This window comes from Barbatula barbatula, assembly GCF_947034865.1.
Source record: "Barbatula barbatula genome assembly, chromosome: 22".
NCBI lineage: Eukaryota > Metazoa > Chordata > Actinopteri > Cypriniformes > Nemacheilidae > Barbatula > Barbatula barbatula.
In genome coordinates this window covers 4,550,564-4,561,641 of record NC_136785.1, presented here as the reverse complement: position 1 = coordinate 4,561,641, position 11,078 = coordinate 4,550,564, and the positions used below count along the sequence as shown (strand labels likewise).

Genomic DNA, 11,078 nt, shown 5'->3' with positions numbered 1-11,078 from the left:
GGGCCACTTAACTGCCCCATAAGGTGTGGTTCAGGAGCCCATCACAGATCCAGCCTCAATGAGGTGCCTATGGGGGAGAGCCATTAAGAGCCATTGTAACATTGTGAATGGTGAGGAAGGCAGCCATAGGCCACCCGATCAAGATATGTGGGGAGAGAGGCAGTGGTCGTCAGCAGGGTGTCAAATGCAATCAAAAGGCCATTGGACAGGTTGTATAAAGCGAATGAGGCGCAGGGAAAAGGTCACATACTTATTTATCCACTACTACACTGTAAATGTAAAAATACGGCACCATTTTTTTGCTTTTTGTGACGCGTGTTTCCTTCCTCTGTAGATTTAGATCTGCAGGAACTTGGCACTTTTATGTGCATCAAGTGTAAACAAGGGTGGGGTAATGATGTATCTCCATATAACCAGAGAATCAAGATGAAGCAAAAAGCATCACCAATCTAATACAATCCTGTTATATAGATGCCACGCAGAATCAATCTCATTTTTGTATTTCTTATCCGAAGACATACGCACGAGTACTCAAGACAGACCCTTCTAAAAATCAAACTGGGAGCATTTTGGGCCTAATCTGGATGCCGCAGCCTCTCCCCAGTGACATCACAAGAGCCATTGTAACATTGTGAATGGTGAGAAAATCAGCCGTAGGCCACCCGATCAAGATATGTCGGGAGAGAGGCAGCGGTCGTCAGCAGGGTGTCAAAAGCAATCAAAAGGCCATTGGACAGGTTGTATAAAGCGAATGGGCGCAGCGAAAAGCTCACATACTTATTTATCCACTACTACACTGTAAATGTAAAAATACGGCACGACATATTAAACAAAGAATTCCCCGTAAATGTTTTACTTATGTTTCACCGGTAATAAAATGTTGCATTGCATTGTGCTTTAGCGTTAACAGAAATGTCCATAAAATGAATGGCTGATGTGCTGGCAGAAAATTACCAGTACATTCATTTTATCACTTGTTTCGAGTAAATATATTTGCACTCAGGGAAAGTGGTGCAGCCCAGACAGACGAGACATTGTAAAGATGCAAGCAGAAGTTTTGTGAAATGCTTTCTTTGCATCCGCTCTTGATTTTGATCTGCAGGAACTAAGCACCTCGTGTGCATCAAGTGTAAACAAGGGTGGGGTAATGATGTCTTTCCATATGTCCAGAGAATCGAAATAATGCATAAGGCATCACCAATATAATATAATACCGTTATATAGAGGTTTACGCAGAATTAATCACATTTTTTTATTTCTTATCCGAAGACATGGGTGCACGAGTACTCAAATCAGACTTCTGAATGCACTTCTTCTAAAAATCAACCTGGGAGTGTCTTGGGCCTAATCCTGTTTCAGCCGCCTCTCCCCAGTGACATCACTTTCTCCTCCTCATGTCTGTACTTTACATAACAATTCCCTGCCAAGTCCATGGGCCAGCACAATGCCCTCAGCGGTGGTTTGATGTCTTTTAAAACCTTTGACTGGCCCCCGAGGCCTCCTGTGTGTCTTTTCCTCGGCTTTGTCACAGGGAGAGATGGAGACCTCAGTTGTGACCTATAGCTCTTGGTCTGCAAGAGTGTGTTTGATGGCAGGGGGTTGATTGTTCTAGATTTGAGTTAGCTGCTTGTACTGATGGTGCTCGGCGGGTGTGTGTGTGTGATGCCCTGGGTGGGTGGTAGCGGCCTTCTGAGGGATTAGACATAGGAATCAGGGTAGGTTAAACAGTTGTGTATGTTAATAATACAATATAGGTGACCTTGTCAACCTGTACCACGTGTCCTCAACTTTTTGGAATTTATGAAGATCTTCTATAATTAAAGTGTATGGTCATGTTAATGCAGGGAAAATTGCAACAGTATCACTGAAACCTTGTCTGGCGTTTGTTTCAGGGGGGGGGTGGTGTCTGAATCAAAGGGTTGCGACTTATTGTTCAATAGTGAAAGGCAGCTAATGGCCGGCCATCGCAACTCTGGATCTGGAAGCTGCGGGGTGCCCCGGGCTCTTCTTGCACAATACTTCCCCCATCTACTTTCCTGTGGCGCGTCTTCCTGCCGCAATCTGCACCGATCGTCTCTGTCGGGGGGCGCACAGCTGTATCGATGCGTCTGTGGCTCTTTTCCAAACTGTAAACAACTTGCATTGAAATAAACCAAACCTGAAAACCGACTTTATTCCTAAGTGAATGGCAACTGGATGGTTAGATGCTATTCAGAAATATCTGCGCACTATAAATATCTCATACTAAGTCCTTAATTCATGTCGGTTATAGTTTTGCGATGATGTGAACGCCAATTTATTTGATATGCGTTTTACGCATTACAAGTTATTATTATGATTCATTTCATTAATAATAAAAAACACATCTTGAAAATGCAAGAGTCAATTTTGATAAAAATTGCAGTGAAATAGTTAGTTCACCTTCACCTCAGTGATCTTTATAACAATCTTTTCTTAAGCGGAGTGTAAATGGGAGATGTGACGCTTGTAATCCAATTGTTTATCGGCAACAGCTGTGATATCAAAGACAAACATTTCACCTCGTCGCTCTCATAGACATATAGACACATACAACAGGTGATCTGTTAAAATCTAGGTGATATAGACAGGATTGTGTTAAGAGAATAATTGTATACAGTTTCATGATCCAGTTTGTTTACGATCCAATTTGTTATAAATGTACAAAGAAACGTATATCTTGTAGATGGTTGCAAAGTTTCATTTTGTTTTCATGGGATTAGATCATCTAAATGGTACATATTTCAAACGTGCGTTTCAAAGCTATAGAACTGTTCACTTATTTACAATAAAGTTGGTCACTTTCCCACGGATGTCCAAAATGTCAATATAACGGCTCGTTAAGAGGATATTACTGAAACAAATCTTATATTCATGTTGACTTAATCTGACGTGAATGTAAAACACACGCAGCCTACTGTGCATATGTATCAATTTGAGGGCCTATTTGCATTGTAAACACTTGCACATGCATATCACAAGGGATAACGGGGTGTTATTTAAAAACATGATTTTTACTTATGGGCATCACCTTTGGAAGAAATGTGTTGTCATGTGTGCACTTTTAGAAATCATCCAATGCAAAAGTACGTAGTGAAACTCCACACATTCCCAAACGTGTCCTCACCCAATGAGAAAACCAAGTTCATTCACAAATTCACCGTCAGCTGTGGCTTATTGTCTCGGGTGACCAATAGGAGAGGAGATAGCTGAGACCCCAGCCTCTAACTTCAATTGATTAGGAAAACCGGTGTAGGACAGGGCCAGATTTGAGCTTGGGTTGTGAGGTGTGTGTGTTGGTGATATACTGGCCTATTCTACGGGCATAATTGATGGCCTTCACAGGCTCTCCAGCAAGAATTGCGCACGTTTCCAGATAGTCTAATATTGCAGCGCGCGTTCCGAGGAGGACATTTCGTGCCATTCATTAAAGCGTGCGTTTGGAACATTTACAAGCACGGTTTGGCATGGAGCCATTGATCAACGTTTATTGATTACCAGACTAGCATCGACGTTTTCTTACCTAAAGTTTAAAGAGATTTTGTTTGCGAAGATGGCGGAGCGTCTCCACAGCCCGAATGGAGCGGACTGCAGCAGCCGACCGTACGAGATTAACAGGGCCATGTATTCTCAAACCCCAGGCTTGGATGGACTTTGCGGTGCGTCGTTACAGTTCGCGCACGGCATGCTTCAGGATCCCAGTCTACTTTTTAACAAGACCCATTTCAATGGCGTAAACCCTCCACCGCCGCAGAGTTTCTTCCCGTTTTCTGGCGATTTTAAGTCTAATGATTTACAAACAAGTGATTTTATGCAACCCAGACCCTGGTACACATTTGCGGCACCCGAGTTCACCGGCCAGGTCGCTGGGGCCACCGCAGCCGCCCAGCCAGCAAACATCAGCCCACCTATCGCTGAAACGAGGGAGCAAATCAAGATGCCCTCTGAGGTCAAAAGGGAGAAAGACGTTGACGAGTACGCCAACGAAGATAACAAACCTCCATCACAATTTGGTCATCCTCCTGGGACATCATCTGTGGCCACCGGAATGTACTACACCACACCATGGAACCCTTCCTTCTGGCCCGGTCTGCCTCATATCACGGCCCCTGCTAATATTTCTCAAGCTCCTCCGACACCCACGGCGTCATCTCCATCTTTATCACCATCTCCACCGGGGAATGGCTTCGGAAGTCCGGGATTTTTCAACGGGGGCTCTGCGCAAAACATAGCCTCTGTCCAGGCGCAAACTGCTCCGCGAAGTAGCGGATCGTCAAGTGGAGGGTGCAGTGATTCCGAGGAAGAGGTAACATTTCAGTCCTGATTTTAAGTGCGTTTTCAGTATTTTTGTAGTTGTCTTACTAGTATTTGTAATTTTAGGAGAATCTAACTACAGAGAATTTGGAGCAGTTTGCTAAAGAACTGAAACACAAGCGCATTACGCTGGGTTTTACGCAGGCAGACGTTGGACTCGCTCTGGGAAACCTGTATGGTAGGTTTGGTACTCCTAACTAGAATATTTGCATGTGCATAAGTTGACTCACCCAGTTTCTTAAATGTTACTTTTCCTGTTCAGGAAAAATGTTCAGCCAGACAACCATTTGTCGTTTTGAGGCGCTTCAACTTAGTTTCAAGAACATGTGCAAATTAAAACCGTTACTACAGAGGTGGCTAAACGAGGCTGAAAACTCAGAAAATCCACAAGATGTAAGTACATTGGACAGTTTTCGCAAATCTTACCAGTGCAATGGCGTTGCCGTTGATCTTGACGTTTTGATGGACCCATTTATGAATGTCTTTCAGATGTACAAGATTGAACGGGTTTTTGTTGACACAAGAAAAAGAAAGCGGAGAACCAGTTTGGAAGGCACAGTCCGCTCTGCTCTCGAGTCGTACTTTGTGAAGTGCCCTAAACCCAACACTCTGGAGATAACGCACATATCCGATGACCTAGGCCTGGAAAGAGATGTAAGCGTGCTTCAAAGTCATTTTGTTCAATCTTTATGCTTCTATAGAGATCACTGGACCCAAACTGTGAATTATTTTTAGGTGGTGCGCGTGTGGTTCTGCAATCGCAGACAAAAGGGAAAACGCCTGGCGTTGCCCTTCGAAGACGAGTGCGGTGATGGTCAGTACTACGAGCAAAGCCCTCCTCCCCACAACATGGGTGGCACAGTTCTCCCAGGGCAAGGCTATCCTGGACCAGCCCATCCTGGAGGAGCCCCTACCCTATACATGCCAACCCTGCACCGACCGGAGGTCTTTAAGAACGTCCTGCACCCTGGACTGGTGGGTCATCTCACTAGTTAAACTGACCCACTCTCCACCCAACTTTGTCTAAACACCTGCGTCACATTCCTTGGGTCCAGAAGACCTTGACAGGTGCATGCCATAGATGAATTGCTATTTATAGAAAACCAAATAGCAGATACATTTTTATTCCATGTTTAATTGGTTCTTTTGTAATGTGCCTTGGGACACTCTGTGTCTGGTTTAGGCTGTGCCTATGCACAATAGCAGCCTGATGGGTCGTTTTTTTTTTTAAATGGATGATTCGTTAAACAACGTGTTTGCACAAGTTCAAATAATTTTATAGTTTTTATGACTTCTTACAGCTCATGTATCATTTTTAATGTACATAATGTTTGTCTCTATAGTTCAGTATTTGGTGACTTCAAAGTTTTCATGATGTTTCTGTGTAAATCTAAATGCATTATTGTGTAAACTGGCAGCAAATTCAGGGACTTGTATTTTGACTGAGAGGGATTTATTTTTCTTTTTTCATTTGGAGGAGACCTTTTCAGATGGTCCCCAAAGAACATCAGTCACTGTTCTTCTCTAAATGCCTGCACTCTCCTCCCATCTCAACCGAAAATAATTCTGGATGCGATACCTTTAACTTTAATCAGGGTGATGTAGATCAAATCTGCTGCCAGTTGAGTTTGAAAGCTGCTTTGTGGAGCTTGTGTGCCTTATTCTGTTTACCATTCCTTCTCTCATCCCTATGCATGTAAATGGAAGGCATACTTGGTAATTTATAGAAATGCTGCTCTATTGCAATCAACACGATACAGTATCTCTGTGTAGCAATTAAACCAAAACCCATTTAACAGTCATTTCGATCTTCTGTTTTATCTTTGTTTTGGCCTTGTTTTTGCATAAATGTCTGTTGTAAAGCAGTAGCTTTGCTTCAGGATGCAGATTTTGCATTAGATGTAAAGTGGTGACGTTAACATTTGTCAAATTAACATATCTAAATCCAAGACTACAATTTCAGTAATTTAATAAATTGCCAATTTTGGCCGGAAAAGTATTGTGGTCTTCACAAGTCAATTTAGTTCTCTAAATCGTACCATTTGCAGTTTGTTCCTAGCTTTAAGAATGAGGACACGTCATAGCGTTCCTGTAGTGTAACTGTAGAGTGCATATATTATTTATATATACACAAACGTGTTCATTTTTTTATTGCGTCTTCCTGTTATTCAAATGCAGGTAACTTACACAATGAAACATAATAAAAGCATGATTTATTTTTAAGTTGTGAAAATGGAGTTCTCATTTTGGAACCAAACTCTTCATATATACACTATATGAAGTAAGTGAAAAATAAACTGTAAATGTGTTCTATAGTGTGAAAGTAACATTTAGAAAACCAACAATGAAGATACATTTCTTCTATTTTAATAGTATATCAACAGTTCTTTTCTTAGTTTTTACTGTCACACTGTAGGACACATGTACAATATATTTCTATACATTTTTCTATCTATTTTAAAATTACAGCATATTTATAAATTATTGAATAGCATAGGCGTAGAATGATGTATCCACCTATTGCACAGATAAAATTTGTCAATTTCATGAATGTATTAACATATTGTGTTTCAACCGTTCAATCCATGCCAAAACACTATGGTGTATATGAGTGCCAAGTCCATAAACTTTTTTATTTGACATTATTATATGGTTTGTTGCTTTACCTGCATTTTTATCTTTGCAGAATCACTGTTAAAAAAGGTATGCAAAGTCTGCTACCTCAAAATAACTAACATCTTCACATTCTTCAAGGATGGAAGCATGTTGACGGGGAAGGAAACGGGTTGGTTCGTTGTGGTTTCAGTTTGGCACCGGTGACTCCTAAATGTCACATTTCACACCAGCATTTTTGTTGCAAGCATGAGCAGATGCACTTCACCCCTCTGTGCTTAAATGACTCGTGTGTTCAGGGTCAAATTCACAGATATCTTAATTTAAACAATTGAAAATATATCAACATTTTCACAAGTGTTACCTTTGTGAATAAACATTTTGAAAAGATGAGGTATTGTGAATGCTCAAATCTACCCGTTATTCTACCACGTTCTTCAAATGATCAAATCCTCATAAATCTTTTGAGCTGGAAATTGTCTATATAGGGGACAGATATTGCAAACTCTTTCTCTCCAATCTGTATATAGCTTGACTCTGTAGTTTTGTCTCCAGGTAAAATATACATTATACTTTTCCGGATCTTTAATCAGGTTTCTGAGATACGTAGCCAGGTCCTTTGTAGAGTTAAAGTCATCCACATGGATAAAGGATTTAGGATGTGCGACCGCCTCGTAATCTTTTCGTGGCGGGCCTAGCACCACAGGCACGGCCCCTGACTGAAATGCATTTTTCCAAAGTTTCTCGGTTATATAGTGAGGAGACTCCGTGTTTTCAAACGCCAGATAGAAATAACAACGTGAAATCGTCGGTAGCAAAGCCTCCTTTGATAGCGGCTTCCTGGCGAAACGTCCATACACCTGAACATTAAGAGTTTTTTTCAGCTCTTGGAACACTGCACTCCTCCGTTGTCTTTTTTGGTAGTTGCTTACCACCCAACAAGCTTCGTGACTCTTGTTAATTGGGATGATAAAGTCTCGAATTTGTTTCTCCTTGGGTATGAGCTTCCCATAGGGCACAGTGATGTCAGCTTGCGGGTGATATGACATGGTGAGGTTAAAGAGGTTTTTGTACGTTTTCAAGTTGCCGATGTTTGGCGGCGCTTCCAAAGAGAGCCAAACCCACCTCTGAGAGGCGGGCCGAGGGAGATTAACAGGCAGGTGGACTTTTTGGTTCCTCAGCTCAGTGTGATGAAAGACCACCAGGTCTGCGTTCTCAAAGAGTGAACGATTGTCCTCTAAAACGCATCTGGGGATGCCATAATCATTAAGGCATACATCTCCTGTCAGGTTGTAGTGGATGCCATATGGCCAGTGCCAAAAGAGGATTGTGATGCCGCTATTGGGGTACTCAGCGGTGACATTGTGATATTGCTTATTAGACACAAACAACCAACTGTAGATTAAGCTGATGGTCAGGAAGATCATGAGAAAAACAAGGTGGGGTTTGAGATGCCTGTTTCTGCTTCCTGCTCTTGGGCCCTTTGGCATGCTGTGGAGGTATCATAACTGGGTTAGTTTCTTATGTAAACATTTTATTGTTGTGTACACACACTGTCATGATGTATTTTAGGATTTTGTCGATACAACTCGCACATAGTCATTTTCTTTCTTCCTGTATGTCACAAGTGGAGTGACCAGTAGAGGGAGTGGAACACAAAAGAGGATTTTTTTCAAGAACGCTGGTAACCAAACAACGCTGGACACCATTGACTTCCATTGTATGGACACAAAACCATTGAGACATTTCTCAAAATATCTGCTTTTGTGCTCCACAGAAAAATAGAGTCATATAATTGCATTTAATGACACAATAATGACATTTACGCATTTGGTAGGTGCTTTTATCCATAATTGCATTGTACTATACATTTGTTTCTGACTATGCGCAATCCCCTGGAATTGAACCCATGACCTTGGCATATTAAGCACCAAGCTCTCACCCCTGAGCCACAGGAAAGACATAAGGGTGATCACAAAATACATGATGACAGACTCTTTATTTTATTTTTAGGTGAACCATCCCTTTAAGGAATTATAATAGAAGTGCTTTTGACAACATTTGAAGAGTTTGGTTCCAAAATGAGTTAAAATGTAAAAAATCATGTTTTCTATTATGTTTTTCTTGTGTACTTTGTAGTTATCATGACTTGAATCAAAACAAACCAACTGCAGTTTTCTATATTAATGGAGTTAAGACATTTTAGAACCAAACTCTTCATTTACTCTTGATCAGAAAGCCCTAGTAAAATTCTTCAGTTTTATTATTTCGTTATTTTAATCATAGAAATTTTGATAGTTAAAAGAAAGAAACTGTATAAAACATTTTTAACTGTACGCACAGACCAAGTCTAAATGATTTACATTGTAAACAACAACATCCATCACTTGTATTAAAGGGACAGTTCACCCAAAAATGAAAATTCTGTCATCATTTTTTCAAATCTGTATATTACTTTACATTTTTTAAACAGTCTGGGGCACCATTGACTACCATAGTTGTTTCGTTTCCTATTATGGAAGACAATGATGCCCCAGAACTGTTCAGTTACAAACATTCTTCCAAATATATTTTTTGTACAGTATACAGGTTTGAAACAACTTAATGCTGAGTAAATGATGACAGAATTTTCATTTCAACTGTCCCTTTAAACCCACAATAATCTAAGCTTCTGAGAAGATGCTAACTATCAGAGCAACGAAAGACAACTTGGAAGTGAAATGACACAATTGGAGCAGTGATTATGTAATGAGAATACATTATTCCAACCAACAGAAGACCATAGAAGCAAAAATAAATGCCATGTTCTTACCTGTGTCTTTATGCTGCAGCTGTTGAGAGTACTTGACAAATAAATGTAGAGGAAAGTGTTTTTATTGAGACATGTGAAAAGAAACGAACTTCCTGTTAAAATCACACTGTTTTTATTTCCTATCTTTAAGAAATCCCACCTCGTCCCCAACTATCGTGCATTTTCCTTTATCATTAATATATCAATATGACACAGCTGCCTAATGCAATAGAATTGTATAACATCTGGAATTGCCCATCGATATCACAACATAGCAAATAAAAAGTGGACGTTCATCACCTCAGAGTGTCTTCCTTGTAGCATTTTGTCCTTTAAACTGGCAGAGAAAGGCCACAAACCACAAGCTTAACCCGAGAAGTGCATACGTGTGCAGATGTGCTGCTTTAGATTTCGCAGTGGTTAAAGTCCTGTATCGGAAAAAGTTGTGTGTTCTGGAGTGTGTGGTTGCGGCTTGAGATCTGAATCACTGGGAGGAAGTGAATGTTTTTGAAACTTTTGACTTCTTTATCACATGTTCATCTTGCCGCAATGTGTTGGGGAAGTAATGCACAACATTAGACTGTTGCAAGATAAGGTTATACTCTGTGACACATGTGAAATGAACCATAGTTTTACTTTAGTGAATGTAAATATATAACATAACCATTATTTGGTTATATAATGTCAAGAAAGTGCCATTACTTTGGCTGCTGGTCTGTTATTTTCAAATGTAATTGACTAGTTGCAAAATTGTTATTGATGTATGGGTGTGGCTACCGTGGAAGGATGACTGAAACAGGACAGTTGCATGCGCTGTTGAAAGATGAACTTTTCCAGGCAAATCCAGATGAGTTTACTTTCGGTCAGCAAGTCCGTTGATGGACACTACGAGGTATAAGAGACAGAAGAACCGACAGCCACCTCGGATACTGCAGACCATCAGTATACCCCGACGCTTGAAGCCTAGCTGAAGATAAGAAGCCCAGAAGCTGAAAACACCTTTGTTTGAAATTGTAGTTATTGTATTTTCTATCATATTTGTTGAATATGACTTGCCTTTAAAAGTTTGTTATTAAAAGAAAATAAACCAAAAAGAAATATAACTGGATTACAAAAACTACCTACTTAGGTTTTAATTGACTGTTTTTAGACTTTGAGCATGAACATACCACAAAGGAGTCTTTCAATCAAATTGTGAGTATTTGCAATACTTATAATTTAGGCCGGACATGGCTTACTTCACCTACCCTGAGAATAATAAACAATAAGATAAAAGGCAATAAGAAAAAAGTACATGTCGTTAAAAAATTGTTTATAACCACAGTTATAATGTGTGGTTTTA

At 40.3% G+C, this 11,078-nt stretch overlaps 2 protein-coding genes across 2 annotated transcripts; one reads left to right on the top strand and one right to left on the bottom strand.

Annotated features, from left to right (window-relative positions):
- Positions 1–3,135: 3,135 nt before the first annotated feature.
- Positions 3,136–6,595, top strand: pou5f3 (POU domain, class 5, transcription factor 3). The gene is made up of 5 exons (XM_079487445.1): positions 3,136–4,324; positions 4,399–4,510; positions 4,595–4,725; positions 4,822–4,986; positions 5,068–6,595. Exons 1-5 carry the CDS (start codon positions 3,572–3,574, stop codon positions 5,326–5,328), a joined length of 1,422 nt encoding a protein of 473 aa, XP_079343571.1. The 5' UTR covers positions 3,136–3,571; the 3' UTR covers positions 5,329–6,595.
- fut7 (fucosyltransferase 7 (alpha (1,3) fucosyltransferase)) lies at positions 6,533–10,151 on the bottom strand. Its single transcript, XM_079487446.1, has 3 exons — positions 10,037–10,151; positions 9,758–9,788; positions 6,533–8,436 (listed from the first exon to the last, which is right to left on the bottom strand). Exon 3 carries the CDS (start codon positions 8,433–8,435, stop codon positions 7,383–7,385), a length of 1,053 nt encoding a protein of 350 aa, XP_079343572.1. The 5' UTR covers position 8,436; positions 9,758–9,788; positions 10,037–10,151; the 3' UTR covers positions 6,533–7,382.
- Positions 10,152–11,078: the final 927 nt, after the last annotated feature.